The 17,015-nt window shown below is 39.4% G+C and overlaps 1 protein-coding gene across 2 annotated transcripts in view; it reads right to left on the bottom strand.

Moving 5' to 3' along the window:
- The window catches only part of IQGAP2 (IQ motif containing GTPase activating protein 2), a 297,777-nt gene that overhangs the window by 46,955 nt on the left and 233,807 nt on the right, over positions 1-17,015 (bottom strand). For both annotated transcript variants that reach the window (XM_039245540.1, XM_039245541.1), the window contains 4 exons: positions 8,442-8,525; positions 6,785-6,856; positions 5,415-5,484; positions 1,663-1,871 (listed from right to left, as the gene is read on the bottom strand). In XM_039245540.1, the coding sequence (XP_039101471.1) occupies positions 1,663-1,871; positions 5,415-5,484; positions 6,785-6,856; positions 8,442-8,525 (435 nt within the window). The remainder of the gene's footprint in view (positions 1-1,662; positions 1,872-5,414; positions 5,485-6,784; positions 6,857-8,441; positions 8,526-17,015) is intronic.

Below are 17,015 nucleotides of genomic sequence, written 5' to 3'. Positions count from 1 at the left end.
CTGGCTGTTTCACAAAGCTATCAATTAGGATTACCTAAAAGAACAATCTTAAACATTTATAAATCCCTGAAAATTTGCCATGATTTCATTTTTCACATGAATAACAAGCTACACATCATTCCTACTATTTACTATTTTGCAACTAGCCATTACTTTAAAAGACAAGGCGTTTCCTGTTTACAACTTGATGGGGACCGGGTAAAACAGCAGTTTAAGGCTATAAAAGGCATTTTCCGAAGGGCCTTCTGAAATATATTACACTTGAAAAATTCTCATGTTTGTCAACATGATTTTTAAAAAGGAGAAAAAGACTATTGTTTTTCTGGATAAAGTAACGAAAACAAACTTAACACAGAACATTTACACTACACTTCTTTTACTATTTAGAAAAGAGTATCGTTTCCAATAAATTGCTCTATTTTCCTGGTTTTCTACGCACAATTTCACTATTTCTCTGTGAGGGCTGGAGACGAGGGTGGGGCATTCACACCCTTTTATCTGCTGGCCTCCTGAGCTGCTCACCTCCCAGTTTCCGAGAACCACAGATTCAAGTCGGTGGCTGTTAGTGCTCTGTGACTGACCCATGGTAACCTCAGCACTTCCACAAGGCCAGCTCCCTATGCCCCTCCTGACCTACCCATGTGCTGAAAACTGATGTGGCACTAGAACAATGACATGGAAAGAGATCTTACCCTACACATTTCCCTTTCTTGGGTAAAAATGAAACTTTTCACCTAGTTTGAGGGAGTTGTGACATTAACAGATTTCACAAAGATACAAAACTGTAGCATTATTGACTAAGATGCTAAATTTTGGGGACCACCCCACTATGTAGGGGCCATTTTGGAAATCTGCAAAGTTGTTTTTTGTTTTGTTTGGTTTCTACATTCTAATGACTGTAAAGCACTGCTGGCTTCTACTGGGTGGGGGCAGAGATGACAGACGCACCGCTGTCCTACAATCTGTATGAAAGTCCCCCGTAAATAAATGTCCCTATTCTGCATGGCTGGATTTTTCAATGTCCTGCTGGTTGTACATGCAGGTCAAAATGCTGTAATTATTTGAGCCTCAAATCTAACTGCCTTAGATAAAAGTAAAATACATATCTCCCTCCAGTTTTAATATATACTAGATTATCTAGGACCGCAATACTGTGGGGGGAGACCTCCGTGCTTCTTCTGAGCTTTACGAAGAGTTGTTTTCCATTTTGGAAGAAGAAATCACGGGCAGTTCCACCTCTCATGGGTATCGGTCTCATCTGCAGCTATTTGTAGTCTGTTCAATCTGTGGTTATTCTGGGAAGAGACCCAAGCCTTGGGCAACTTGATCACATCTTCTAACGGCATCTGGCCGATGCATTTTCATTCCGAAATTGTGTTTTTCTTATACACTACTTTTCTATATTCATGCAAAGTCTTATCATGGAGGTACACATGTAACTAGACTTCATTTCATTTCAGAATGATAAAGAAGGCTTCCAAAAGATCTTATCTAAGGCTGGAGCATAAAATGTTGCGGGTCTGAGAACCACAAGAAAAACGGTCAGTGAATTGGGACAACAAATGCTGGATTCCAAACGAGTTTAGCTGGACAAAGGTGTTGTGGGCAGATATACGTGCCCCTTCTCTCCTCTGAGAGCAGGAGCCCCAAGATCCCACTGACCTCCAGCGTGATCCTATTCTTCACCAAGAGCCCAATCTTGAGGTCCATCAGGTTCAGGTCTTTCTCTAGCTGTTGATTGCCTCTGATCTTGGTCACTACTTCTTCCCTCAGTCGTGCCACCTCCAGCTCCTCCTGGAAATCCAAGTTACTTTGGTCCAACAGGTGTACAAATTTTCGGATCACTGTTAGTGGTGGGTTTTCGGAGCCAACTGCAGGGAAAGGAACAGGCATGCTTTAATTAGGCATGTTTGGGATTATCATCAATAGCAGAGAAATCAGGTATCTCAATAAAGTAGTAGTAGAAAAATACAGCAGCGGAAGAACTTGGGTCTCTGGAGTTACTCATTCTTCCCAAGTCAAATCTGGACAAGGAAACTGACATGTAAGTGAGTGTGCACCACTGATATCATCTGGCCTCACTATTTTCTAGTTATCTAAGTCTCATTTATCGGCCTTCTTACACCCTGCTTCCAGGACTCTCCACTGAGAAGATAGTTCTATCTATCCATGCCTTATTGATGAGAAACGTGGGAAAGAATGTTAACTAAGTTATCACTGAGAGCTGGTGGCTGAGCCAGATAAGAGATGTGTGTTTTTGCGACGGGAAATGGAAAGTGGCTCCTCTCAGCCCAGAAGACCATGGGGATGGGGGGAGGGGGGACAGGAGAAGCAGGAACTAGGTGAAAGGTGAATTAGAAACAGTCAAGGAGGTGAGATCTGTAAGGCCAAACAGGAGCCCATGGGAGGACAAGTGGAACACATGTTCTATGTGAGAAACTGAAATTTGGTCCTTGTTCTTTCAGCATGGACCAGGGCACTCAGAACAGGGAGACCAGCCTCAGCTGTTTAGGGGGGTGTCCAAATTTTAAAAGGGTTTTTCCTCTATGCTTTGAACATGAATTATAATTAATTCCCTATCACTCTAACTTTACAAAAAATCTATTTGTTAAGGTATTCAGTGAAATTTACTTGGGTAAACTGTATGAGTAAACCACCTGGACTTCTAATGGCAAGAGATTAAAAGCACCAACACAAAGAGGACTTGGAATCGGCCCAGGTGTGGCCACTTCCATCACCATCCTCTCCTTTACCCTGAAGCCCTAATGAATTTTAACTGCCAGCTTGGTTCTAGGGTGTTTTCAACATTCAAGGGAAAAAAAGAGGTAAAGTAACAACACAAATAACTAAGAGCATGGACCCCACATAAACCACCAAACCTAGAGACCATCTATATTAGCATTTTGCCACCTGTGATGGGCTTTATTGGAGAAGTTCCCTCGAATCCTGGGACCCTCTTCCCTTCCTGATTCCCATGTGCACTAATGTTCTACTCTTTCTAACAAGGATGTTGCTAATGACATAGCCATTTCAGAAAAATCCAGAGGGATGCTCCAGAGCTCACTGATGTAGCTGAGTTGGGAGAACACAACCCATCTCATTTGGTCTCAAGTTCTCTCTTCTTGCTCTTAATGACCGTGTACCTCTTTATGTACTAATAAACTTGTTAGAAATTCATATTGTAGCTTTACTAATTATTATGGCTCAAATTTAATATTTCCTCTGTCAGTAGTAGGCTTATGACATCTGCATGCTGGGAATCACTGTGGTATTTTAATTGCAGGTCATCACCTAACTTCACAGTCAGAACTTACGAGAGACCGTATCATGGCTGCAGCAACCTCCAGCCTGAGTGCATTCAATACCTTTCCAGAGGGAAGGGGTGAAAATGGATGATGACAGACTAATAAAAATGACTTTTTTTTTCAGATTAAAAATGCCTTAGTTTTATAAAGGCGCTGAATTGAGAAAGAAATGAAAATTTACATTTCAGTGACCACAAAACCACCCTATTTGCTAAAGCCCAGCGCAGTGGAGATCTACCTTATTCACTAATATAGCTTCTACCTACCTTCTATGCTTTAACATAAACTCACTTGGAGTTTTTCATTGGAATGCCTTTTGTCTGTGTAATAAAAAAATGTAAGCAAGTGAAAGCATCACACTACCCACAAAAACACGTTACCTAGAATCAAATGAAAAGCAGCCGGTTTTCATCTGGATAATTTATTCTTAAATTGTTTTTCATGTGCAAAGGCAGTAGCAAAAGTGTTTCAGTGTATCAAGCCTCAGAAAACAAGATCCTTATTCAGCCTTCTTGTAAAATACGTAACAGTATCCACGAAATGAGAGAGGAGTCTCATTAATTCAGTGGTGGAGAAGTGTGGCCCTGGAAAGACTGGATGGCCTCTCTTTACTCAGCTTCTACATGGAGTTCTGGAATCCAGCAGAATGACATATTGTCCAATAGACTCTGCAGGCTGGAGGCAGAACCTGGTCTCTAAAGCTTCCTGAAGCTTTTCCTTAACATGTACCAGGGAGGATCTTTCCTGAGCCATGTACTTCGCCCCATAACTCAAAACGGACATTAGGCAATAAAGGCTACTGGCTAAACTACTTCCTAGGCACTGTGCAAAATGTGAAGGTTATTTCTGCATGAGCTTTATTTTGTGGTTTTCAAACTTTCTATGAATGACACATACTAGTATTATAATAAAATATTTTAAGAAATTATATCTACTGTGAAAAGTCTAGAAAGAAATTATAGGAAGATGTTCATAGTTATCTTTGAAAGATGAGCTTTTTTCCTTCTTATTCATATTTTGAACATTTCTTATAGAAATATGTTTTATTCTTAAAATGAGAAAAATCATAGGCCAACTAAAAAAGTTAAACAGTTCAAATACAGGTTTATCCTCTGGCTAAGTCTTTTGCATTAGATTCTTGACTCTAGCTCAAATTTAATATTAAAATATCAGCATTTATGCCAACTCCATTCTTTCTGAAGAAATCATATCCACTCTACTTACCACTTCCACTTAATAGGAAGGCCCACCTTCCTGTCATCCGCATTCCTTTGTGTATTAATTCAGGACCTGGGGTCTGAGATGGTCAAAACTTACTGGAAACTATGGACAATCTCTGTTTCTGAAGTGGTCACTAAAGTAACTAAGATGGAAGCAACATGTTTTTGCTTGGTTTGTAAGGAACCCATACTTTGTTTGAGAGTATAGATGATCCCTTTATGTTAGTGCAAATGTGATATACATCTGACAGAAACCATACTTTAAATTTTGAATTTCGATTTTTCCCCCAGGCTAGCCCTGTGCAGTACAATGCTCTCCTGTGATGTGGGATGCCAGCAGCTAGCTGGGACTCCTGGTCAGCAATGCAAACAACCCACATACTGACAACCATTCTGTTTTTCACTTTCAGGAGGAATTCAATAAATAATACATGCTATTCAAAAGTTTACTATAAAATTGGCTTTGTGTTAGATTATTTGCCCAACTGTAGGCTAATGTAAGTGCTCTGAGTTTTTTTTTTTTTTTTTTAACTTTTAAAATGTTTATCTAGTTCTTTGAAAGAGAGAAAGACAGAGCGCAAGTGGGGAGGGGCAGAGAGAGAGGGAGACACAGAATCTGAAGAAGGCTCCAGGCTTTGAGTTGTTAGCACAGAGGCTGATGTGGGGCTTGAACTCAAGAACCGTGAGATCATGACTTGAGTCAAAGTTGGGTTAACCAACTGAGCCACCCAGGTGCCCCTCTGAGCATGTTTAAGGCAGGCCAGACTAAGCTGTGATGTTCCATAGGTAGGTGTGTTCAATGTCCTTTTGGCTTGGGATATTGTCAACTTATGATGAGTTTATCCAGATGTAACTCTATCCTCAGTGGAGGAAGATCTATCCAACTTACCCAATGTTTTGTAGTCATCTCTGGCTTTGTTTGCTCTCACTAGTGACTGTATTTTCACAATTTCATTTTTCTGCAAAAGAATGAGACCAGTCATGATCTTCTGGAGGCCCATCTACTCCATGATTGTAGAATTCAGAACTACAGCATTAGGAACTGACAGTATTTAAAAAAACAAAAACAAAAACAACGGACAGTATTTAAGAAGAGACACTATTTAGAACAGACAGCATTTAGATGTGGTGGATTCAACATTTATCTTTTGTGTTTTCTTTGAAGAAAGAGTCAGGTAAGTTAGCTATAAGTATCAACAAGATTGTATAGGACTGTTTATAAAGAAATCTAAAAGGCAAAAGAATTTTAGCCTCAAATTTAGATGATCAAATCTATCTTCATATATCTATTCTTTTAAGATCCTGAAGAAATTCCTCCTGTGAGATTCTTCACTGGTTAGCAGTTAGAAAAACTTTATAGCAGTTTTGTAAAATACTTTCTGGAATCTTTTCTCTTTGGCATTACTAGCCCACATCCATTTCTTCTCCCACATTTCCTATCCAGTCTTGACTAGTGAAGCCTCACTCTGAACATGAAGTCTGAATTAAAAGAAGAAAAAAGAAAATACCTCCAAAATATTACCATATTGAGTTCTAAGACCTATTATTTCCTCCTACTGTTCATTTCCACCTTTTAGCTCTGGATTGGTTAAAAAGTAAGTTAGTTTACTGATATATGACTTGCAACTGTCCATCCAGCTCAGTGACAATTCATGTTTTAAAACCCGAGCCACAGGCAGCTGGGGAGACACGAAAATATCACTTAACCAAATTAGAAGCTTTGGTGTGTGTCTTAAAGCAAAAGGGAGCAAGTAGAAGAAAAATATTTAAGAAAGAAGACATTTCATTTTCTTTCTGGACAAAATATTTTTTTTTTTTTACAAATATTTTATTGTAAAATTGGTTTCCATATAACACCCAGTGCTCATCCCCACAAGTGCCCTCCTCCATGCCCATCACCCCCCTCCCCGCCCCACCCATGAGTCCTCAGTTTGTTCTCAGCATTCAAGAGTCTCTCATGGTTTGCCTTTCTCCCTTTCCCCCACAATTTCCCCCTTCTTCTCCCCCATGGTCCTCTGTTAAGTTCCTCCTAATTCTCCTATATGTGCAAACATATGATATTTTGGACAAAATATTCTATTTAATGTAAAGACTGGACAGGAACACTACACAGACAGCGGGTACAGTATACCAACAGCCTTCCACTTGGCTTCTCTTCTAAAAACATTTGACCTTAATAAAAATCATTCAATGCTAACATTCAGCAAAGCATTCATTTAATTCACACTCAGGATAAAAATTCACTCTTGTGTGTCTTACATGATCTCTGAAATACTGTAGTCGTGAAACGTAATTTCTTCGTGCTGTTATCATCCGGAACCAGGACTGGATCTAAAAATGAGTTAAATAGAGAAATAGAGGAAATTACTAAAAAAAATCTTTAATGTCTTTCCATGCAGTATTTCTTTAAAAAAAATTTTTTTTTTTAATTTATTTTTGAGCGAGACAGACAGACAGAGTGAGAGCAGGGGAGGGGCAGAGACAGAGAGAGAGGGAAACACAGAATCTGAAGCAGGCTCCAGGCTCCGAGCCATAAGTGGAGAGTGTGTCATGGGGCTCAAACTCACGAACCATGAGATCATGGCCTAAGCTGAAGTCAGAGGCTTAACCGACTGAGCCACCCAGGCGCCCATCCATGCAATCTTTCTAAAGATGATATTCTGATAAATTTAGCAGCCCATCAAATAATTAACATCCAAAGCCTAATTCTTTTTTTCTTTTACTGTTTATTTATTTTTGAGAGAGACAGGGGGAGAGAGAGAGAGACAAAGCGTGAGCAGGGGAGAGGCAGATAGATAGGGAGACACAGAATCCGAAGTAGGCTCCAGGCTCTGAGCTGTCAGCACAGAGTCCAACACAGAGCTTGAATTCAAGAACAGCTAGATCATGACCTGAGCCAAAGTTGGATGCTTCAATGAGTGAAGCCTAATCTTAATCTCTTACTTCTTGCATTGTTTTTTCTCCTAGGGGTTCAAAGCATTTTATACTTTATGATGAGGAAGATAATATAGCTTTGTAACACTGTACTTTAATCTTGGTAAATAAAAACCAAGAGCTCATGGCATTTTGCTGAGAGCTGCAAAAAGACAGTGAACCAAAAATTAAATCCAGTGTTTCATTCCCCTAAATGCCTCCAGTATCCATTAGCTTTTTACAGGAAAACAAGTCTAGAGTTCTCTTGAAAGACCTACCAGGACTTACAGCTTTCCTAAAGAACAGGCATGTGCTCCACAGCAAGCACAGCACAGAACTAAGGAGCGCAATGGGTCTAGATGCTGTCATTCTGTCTTCACAGTTGCAAAGGTCTTTTGAACTAATCTCATGTGATTCTTATCTCTTTTAAGCCTTGCTATTCAGAGTCTCATCTGGATTTCCGCGAGTTCATTTCTGGCCAATTCTTTGGTTTTCAGCACTGGGGTGGGGGCACTGCAGTGCCCTTTCTTTCTCTAAATTGACAGTCATCAGCTTGAGTCGAAAACTGCGTTAGACTCACTCACTCTCCACATCCAGGTCCTGACTAGTTCTATTTCTTCTTTTCACTGGTTTGCCTAACAACTAAGGTTTTGTACTGTAAAATTTGAGCACTGTTAATATTATTAGTGAATAGGACAAGAGGGACACAAAATAAAGCTGCTTTCCTCCAGAACTTAAATAATCAATTTGGACTTCCTAGAGAAAGCGTTTACTGGTTATGCTTCTCATAATCACATACAGAACCTGAACCAGTTAGGTGTTTTAACAGAGCTGTTTGAAGACGATCAGCTAAGTGAGTAATGCATGTGGGACTCAAACCCAGGACTTAATTCTGACTTAAGTCTCACATGTACTCTTCCCATAATCTGTCTTCCAGAAGCAAAATTGAAATGAAAAGCAAGGTTTAAGCCAGGGACTTAATAAGGTAGGGAGGGACATTTACCTTCACAATATTTTCAATATTATCAGCGAATGTTTTCCGTCTGCACATATATGCTTCCCGTTGTTTATGTCCCTTCCAAAAAGCCTGTAGAAAACAGCAAGTTACAGAATTATTAGTGTGCAATAGTTTCCCATAGTTTATTCTAGAAAGCGCAAGAAGAGAGTACATCTCAGGAGACAGTGAGTTGGAACACGGTCAGGGACCCTCCCTTCTAAATCTCATGTGAACACCATCACTAGGGGTTGACATTACACTGAACAGAATGCACCAGCTCAAAGCTGACACTTGTCCCAAACTCCGGAAAGCACAATTACTAGGTGGAAGCCCATTTTCCCATGTGAAAGCTTAATTTTACCAAGGCTCTGGGTGGTAAGAAGTAATAATAAAATGCAATGGCCCTGAAACATACAAACAGATTAAATGAGTACTGGTGTCATTCGGTTACAACATAAGATGCTTCAAAATAATGCCTTATCAAAATAATGACTTATATAAGTACCTTTACTACAGCAAATGAACTACCATGGCCCAGACCAAAAATGAAGAAAAATATTCGACTAATATGTAACTCTGGATCCCTGAAAACAGAAGTGCTATGATTGATCATTTATTATCTATATTTTACTAAAGTTTAGTGATGCTTCACCATCAACATTTGACTAGCTTATCATCATTAAAGCGAATTTCTATAGGAAACATTTACAAAAACTGGGAAAAAACTGTTATCTTTAGAATTATTAAATACAAAATTGTTTTAAGTTTATTCCAATTGATTTTTGTTTTAGAAACAGATTTTTTTAAAAATTTTATTTATTTTTGAGAAAGAGAAGATGCGCGCACACACACACACACAAGTTGGGGAGTGGCAGAGAAAGGGGGGCAGATGATCTGAAGCAGGCTCCCTATGGACAGCACAGAGCCCCATGCAGTGCTTAAACTCACAAATCATGATATCGTGACCCAAGAGAAGATGGATGCTTAACTGACTGAACCACCCAGACACTCTTATTTCAATTAATTTTTGAGAATCTTTTTACTGAAACTTATCTCTGTAACTCACTTCAATTCTATGGTTTTGTTCTCAAATTAAAGATGAAGTACAGGTTCCTTATTAAAGGGGATAAACAAAAAGTCCCATTATTTTTGTAAATTTCATGTCTCTATATATTAACCTACCTCATTTTTTTTTTCTTTTAAAAAAAGGCACATTGAATTTTTATCATGTAAAAAAACATGTTTTTTGATGATTTAAAACAAGCCAGTCAGTATTGGGGGGGGGGAGGTCAACTCAGCACCTGCTCCAGATTTCCTGTCTCAATTCAAATCCCTAGAAATGACAACTTGCTTTTAAAAAATACTTTCAATTTTGAAATAGACACTAACAGGTAACCCCACAAATATACACTGAATTTCATTTATCTGTCACCCACCTCCCCCTAAATCTCACCAATAGGCTTTGAAACCAATTCGCGATAGTACTAGAAAACAAGAAAGCGTATGGGTCAACAACTCTGAGGGATCCCGAAAGAGAGCAAGCAGCTGGAACTGCACTGAAAGAGGGAACCACAGAACAAACTTGTACAGAAATGTAAGAACATCTACATCTACGTGGGATGGCTCGAAGCTTGAGGGAGCCTCGGGCAGCAGCCAGAATAATTTTGGGAAAGTTATTACCTTATCTACCTGTCAAGCAGTGAATGAAAAAGCACAGATGGGGGAGTAAGGTTTGGGAAAAGTACAAACGGGTATAGGCTTTTTGAGGAAATTTAGCAATATCAAGTGAAGGAAAGCACCGGTATGGAAGAAGCATTTTTATTGCAGCACTGCTGGTAATACCAAATGTGTATAGAGCAGAATGTTTACACATGGGGAAAGAGATCAAGTGCAATTTTGCACTCATAGTGAGGGATGCTATGTGGCAGTTAAGAAGAATGAGTCACATATATTGACTATAGGAATGTTCTGTGTCCTTGAGGGGTCGGAAGATCTCCAAGATACAGTGCAAAGAAAAAAAGGAAATTGTAGTTTGCTGTACATACTATGATGCAAACTGTTAACAAAAAAATGAAAAACAAAAAAATAATAATATGTGTTTCTATGCAAAGAATCTGTACTCAATGCCTAGAAATTGATGAATTAGGATATACAGTAGGGGTGCCTGGGTGGCTCAGTCAGTTAATGTCAGTGTCTTGATCTTGGCTCAGACAAGATCTCATAGTTTGTGGGATCGACTCCTGTTTTGGGCTCTACACTGATGATGTGGAGCCTGCTTGGGATTCTCTCCCCCCACTCTCTCTGCCCCTCCTGAGAGTGGATGTGTATTTTCTCTCTCTCAAAATAAAAAATAATGTATAAAAATGTTAAAAAATAAAAAAATAAAAAGGATATACAGCAAACCGAGAAAAGCTGTAAAGTAAAATGTGCCTATGTACCTACCCCTACTTTGACCTAGCTACTCTCTAAAAGAATTAATTTTTTGTTAAGTATTATCTGAAAAAGGCAAAACATTGTGCTGTGTATATACACAGTACTGTTGTAAATAACCTTGTATGCACGTTATTAAGTATTTTGTAGGGATGCTTCCATTAAGATAAGGGATTACTGGCTCAATAGTTGATATTTAAAATTGATAGTTACTGTCAAGTTGCTCTCCCCAAGAATGTACGATAGAGATCTCCTTCCCCAGGGTCTCAATGAACTGGCAAAAACTAAAAAGATGGATGATGTCCAAGTGGATGGATAAGAACTGCTGCTTCATTTTTATTTATAATTTGATCTCCAGCAAAGCACAGAAACCATAACTTTCTACATATATCTTTACTGCCCCTCTTTTATAATACAATTGTATTTTGTCCACACACATAGAACCACATGAGACTGTTCTTTTGCTTCAACTATGAACATAATTACAGAAATTCAAGAGTAGAAAGAAAATGTATTTATCCACAATTTTACTCTTCCAGTTGTTCTTCCTTCCTTCCTGGTTTTCCCAAAGTCCTTTTATCATTTCCATTTTTGTTGAGAGAACTTTCTATGCTAATCTTTTAGGGCAGGTATGCTAGTGACAAGTTCTCTTAACTTCCTTCCTTCCTTCCTTCCTTCCTTCCTTCCTTCCTTCCTTCCTTCCTTCCTTCCTTCCTTCCTTCCTCCCTCCCTCCCTCCCTCCCTTCTTTAATGTTTATTTACCTTTGAAGGAGAGAGAGACAGAGCATGAACCAAGAAGGGACAAAGAGAGAGGGAGACACAGAATCTGAGGTAGGCTCCAGGCTCCAAGCTGTCAGCAGAGAGCCCAATGTGGGGCTCAAACCCACGAATTGTGAGATCATGAGCCGAAGTCGGACACTCAAATGACTGAGCCACCCAGGTGCCTCATCTCTTAACCTTCTTTCATCTAAGAATGCCTCCATTTCCCTTTCATTCCTAAAGAATATTTTGGAGGGGATAATGAATTCTGTGTTGGGCAGTTCTTTCAGAATGCAAAAAAAGTTGTGCCATTCCTCATCGCCACAGGTTCTTGTGAAAAGTCTTCTGTCATGAGAACTATTTTCCCTCATAGAGAAGGTGTCATTTCTAGCTCACTGCTTTCAAGATTTGTTGTTGTTGTTGGTTTTTGTTTTTGTTTTTGTTTTGGTTTTAGAAGTTCGTGATATGCCTTTGGGTACATTTCTCTGAGTTTATCCTCTTTGGGATTTACTCAAATTCATGAATCTGTGGTTCTCCATCTTTGACCACACAGCAACTTTTCAGATACTATTTCTACCAGGACCTTTTCAGTACTTCCCCTTTCTCTTCTCTGAAACTCTGAGGGTACAAACATTAACTCTTTTTGTTAAGGGCCTACAGATGCCTTGAGGCTCTGTTCACTGTTTTTTCAATCATTTCTCTCCCTTGTTTGATCTGATCATTTCTATCATTCTATTCTCTAGTTCACTGATTTCACTCCACTGTTCCCTCCATTTTGCTTATGAGTCTATCCTTTGAGGTTTTTTTAAATTTCAGGTTTTTAAAAAAATTTTTTAACGTTTTATTTATTTCTGAAAGAGAGAGAGAGAGAGAGAGAGAGAGAAACAGCGTGAGCAGGGGAGGGTCAGAGAGAGAGGGAGATACAGAATCTGAAGCAGCATCCAGGCTCTGAATTGGCTGTCCGCACAGAGCCCAAAGCAGGGCTCAAACCCACGAACCATGAGATCATGACCTGAGCCAAAGTCAGACACTTAACTGACTGAGCCACCCAGGTGCCCCCCATTGAGGCTTTTTAAAGAAAAAAAAATTTTTTTGTAACATTTATTTTTGAGAGACAGAGAGAGACAGATCATGAGCAGGGGAGGGGCAGAGAGAGAGAGGGACACACAGAATCGGAAGCAAGCTCCAGGCTCTGAGCTGTCAGCACAGAGCCCAACATGGGGCTCAAACTCACGAACTGTGAGATCATGACCTGAGCCAAAGTCGTACACTTAACCGACTGAGCTGCCTAGGCACCCCCCCATTGAGGTTTTTTAAATGTTCTAGTTTTTAGTTCTAAAATTTGTCTTTTAAAATCTTTGTCAGATAATTATACTTATTTGTTATCTGTATTGGCATCTATCAATTGTCTTTTAAAATGTATTGTGTGCTTCTTTCTTAAAATGTTGACCAAAATCTGGAAGATGTGGATATTAAGTGATGTGATTCTGGATCTTATTTAATCTGTGTCCCTGACATTGTTTTGACAAGGGAAGGGTCATGGTGCTGCCTCATTATTGGCAAGTAAGGGTGGAAGTTCAAGTTGTCCACTTAGCCTCTATTGGTACCTAAGGTAGGGGCTGCATATTATGCTGAGTGGGAGGTGGGAGTTCTAACTATGCAGTAAGGTTGTGCTGGTACCACTTTGCATGGGAGGGTAGTGGTGTCCAATTACTATTCTCCATGTGGTGTCCACAGATGGCAGAAGGCTTTGGGGCAGATGGCCTCATTACTACTATGTTGTGATCAAAGTCCTAACTCTATCATGCGTCCTTTGACACCACCCAGTGAGGAAAGGGAGGGTGGCTACATTACTGTTTGTGGCCATGGAAGTCCAGATTCTGCAGATATCTGAGTACTTGGTTAGATTCCACCCAGGGTGGAAAGCCAGGCTATTCACTTTGGGGCATGAGAGGTGTGGGGACATGGTTTTTCACTGTGTCGTGTGGTCAGAGGAGAGTGCTTACTGCCTAAAAGTTTTGTCTTTCTGGGCTACACCTATGCTGATCCTTTGACTACAGATAGCAGACTTTGGCTGGAGCTGTTTTTTCTGGCCTGCACCCATTAGCATTTGCATGTTGTCAGCCTCTGCAGCAACAAGACTGAGATATATGAAGCTCAAAGAAAACCATAAAACTCACCTCTATGTCTTCCTTTGGATCTCAAGTTTCCCTAGGCAGTACGGCTTTTCTCTCTCCATCTTCCACAGTTATGTCCGTTTACATATACTGTCTGGGGCTTTTAGTTGCACTCAGAGGAATGAACAGGGAAAAGCAACTGTATTTCATAGTCCCAGAGGCGAGATTTAACCCCACATAGGTTTTAAGTCTGCAATGTTTTAGAGTTCCCTATACTATTAATGCCATGTGAATTTATCCCTTGAGAGATTACAAGATTTTAAAAAATGAGAAATGTAAAACGTAGTTATGATTCAAAAGGGTCACCTGAACAACTATTAAAACTGAGTTCTGTGGTGCATGGGTGGCTCAGTTGGTTAAGTGTCTGACTTCGGCTCAGGTCATGATCTCATAGTTCGTGAGTTCAAGCCCCATATAAGGCTCTGTGATGACAGTGCAGAGCCTGGAGCCTGCTGTGGATTCTGTGTCTCCTTCTCTCTCTGTCCCTCCCCTACCCCTGTTCATACTCTTTGTTTCTCTCTCAAAAATAAACACTAAAAAAATTAAAAATATAAAACAGTTCTTCCAGATAATTAGTTATAAAATGTATATATAAACTTGATAAATTTTCTGTATGTCAAAAATAAACAACACAATAGATAAAAAGATGACATTCATAATAGCAAAAACTAACCAATGGAGTAAACTTAAAAGGAAGAAATAAATTTCATGCTATATGGTAGGAAAGATTAATAAATGGAGAGATATACTGATAACTGCACTGGAAAAGCCATTGCAAAGATGCTTAAATAAGCTAAAACTTCAATGCAATTATTATAGCAAAGTTAGGAATGGGTTTGGAACTTTATCAGCTGTCTTTTCACTGAAATGAGCATGTGTTTTTCTCCTTTAAGCTAAAATTACTGTTTAAAAGTGGAGTGTGCCTCACAATGCTTCTTACCTTTTAAAGGTGATTTATTTTGAAAATGAGCATGTTGAGTGGGGGTAGGGGCAGAGAGAGAGTGAGAGCGAGGAGAAACCCAAGCTGATAGCACGAGCTTGAATTCACAAACCGTGACATCATGACCTGAGCCAAAATCAAGAGTCAGGAACTTCTTTACTGACTGAGCCACCCAGGTGCCCTGACAGTGCTTCTCAAACTTTAATATATATACGAAATCATCAGAGGATCATTTCAAAATGGAGGTTTGTGTTTAGTGGGTCTGGGTGGGGCTTCCATGCAATGTCAGTACTGGTATATGGTCTACACTTTATTATTTAAAGTTGTAAACAAAGATAAAGGATTAAAAACTTTTTTGAGAGAGAGAGACAGAGAGAGAGAGAACAAGTGGGGAAAAGGGGTAGAGGATGGAAGAAGGGAGGGAGGGAGAGAAAGAGAGAGAGAATCTTAAGCAGGCTCCATGCTCAGTGCAGAGCCTGACATGGGGCTGGATCCCAAGACCCTGGGATCATGACCTGAGCCAAAATCAAGAGTCGGATGCTCAACCAAGTGAGCCACCCAGGTGTCCCAAAATAAAGGATTTTTTAACTGATGATCCATTTAGAAAATGCCCCCATGAGATCTCTCAGTGTGGCATTTCTGACATGATGAGAAAAACTGATTCTGATGTCATCAACAAATGCTTTCAAAAGTGGCCCGATGGTGCTAGAAGGACCAGGGGAAGAGGACCCTGATCATGGGTTACTGGGTTCCATGGCAAGCAAACTAGTAACACATTTGTTGTAATGAGTCTCAGTGGTGGTTCCTATGTTACTGTGGGTAACAGAAGTGCGAATGTACACATATATATTATAAATCCCATTCCTTGAACCAAACTGAAAAGCAAATAAAATCCTGGGATTAGCTCAAGTTCTTCCTTCTGCTTTTCCAGATTTATCTGAACTCCAAAAACAATATTAATCTTATTACTTCAGATTCACAAACATTGTGGATAATCTGTCATAGTAACAAATGATGTAATATTGAAGAATTCTTGCATTGGTAAAATGAACCCACTTGTCCATTCCATACTATTTTTTAATGTACTAAAGATTCAGTGTTCAACAACAGAATTTTCCTTGAGATTTCATTTTGTAGTTTTTAAAAATGCTTATTTATTTTGAGAGAAGAGAATGTGCATGCATGTGTGATCAGTGGGGAGGGACAGAGAGAGAGGAAGAGAGAGCTCCAAACAGGCTCTGTACTGTCAGCACAGAGCCTGATGCAGGATCTGATCCCATGAACCTTGAGTTCATGACATGAGCTGAAATTAAGAGTCAGAGGCTTAACTGAGTCACCCAGGTGTCCCTCATTTTGTATTTCATCTCTTTATTGATCATGTAGATTTTTCTGGAATCTTTCTATACTTAAGAATTTTGTACTGTTACCTTCCCAAACCAAGGAAATTTTGTTGAGTATAGAATGTTTGGTCTATAGAAGCAGAATCCTCTATGTCTCTTCTTTGTCAAAATTACACAATCTTTTTCAGTTTGTAAGTTTTAGTTCCATCAGGACTCGCTTTTCTTATTCTGTGCTAATAAGAGAAATCCTGTCCCATGCTATGAGATGGCAGGCTCTTCTAAGTAGAGGCTGTTTATTAAAAGCAATTATGGGTTTGAAGTTGAGAGAAAGGAGTTATTGATGAAAACACAAAAGGAGACAAAATTCTAAACCATAAAGCCTTTCAGAAGCTGCTTTTTACAGACAATTAGAGATGGAAAGTGTTTATAGAAGTGCCAATTTCCTTCTCTGACTGGTAGAAGAACTTGTGGGAAAATTTAAAATAGCCATCTTTTGTTAAATTTTGTTTTGTTACCATAAATTTATTTTCTGTCATGCACCTATGACAAAGAAGTCTTCCAAAATATTTAGACCTCAGGGGTCTACTGCTGTGTTTTACATTTTGTACTCATCAATCTCTAGAAAATCTGGCTTGCTAATCTGATTGCCTTCTTTGGTAACTGGGTGCCCAGGACTGTATTATTCAAATAACCAACTCCAATTTCTGTGGCACAAATTCTTGTGTGATCTCTTAGAAAGACAAGAAAGCTCCAAACGTTTCTCTCTTTTCCTTGTCAGCTTAAAGGCAGGAAATTCATTGATCTACTAGAGTAGTCACTCACATTAAAATAACGTGATGAAGGACTGTCACATCAGGTTGTCCCCTTCCTCCCCACCTGCAGACTCCGTGACTGCTACTGGCAATCTGAAAGCTGCTTCAGAGAAGCTTGTTTC

The sequence above is a fragment of the Hyaena hyaena genome, unplaced genomic scaffold, assembly GCF_003009895.1.
Source record: "Hyaena hyaena isolate Hyena2069 unplaced genomic scaffold, ASM300989v1 scaffold_260, whole genome shotgun sequence".
Lineage (NCBI taxonomy): Eukaryota > Metazoa > Chordata > Mammalia > Carnivora > Hyaenidae > Hyaena > Hyaena hyaena.
Note: the sequence above shows the minus strand (reverse complement) of the source record. Positions and strands in the feature narration are given on the sequence as shown.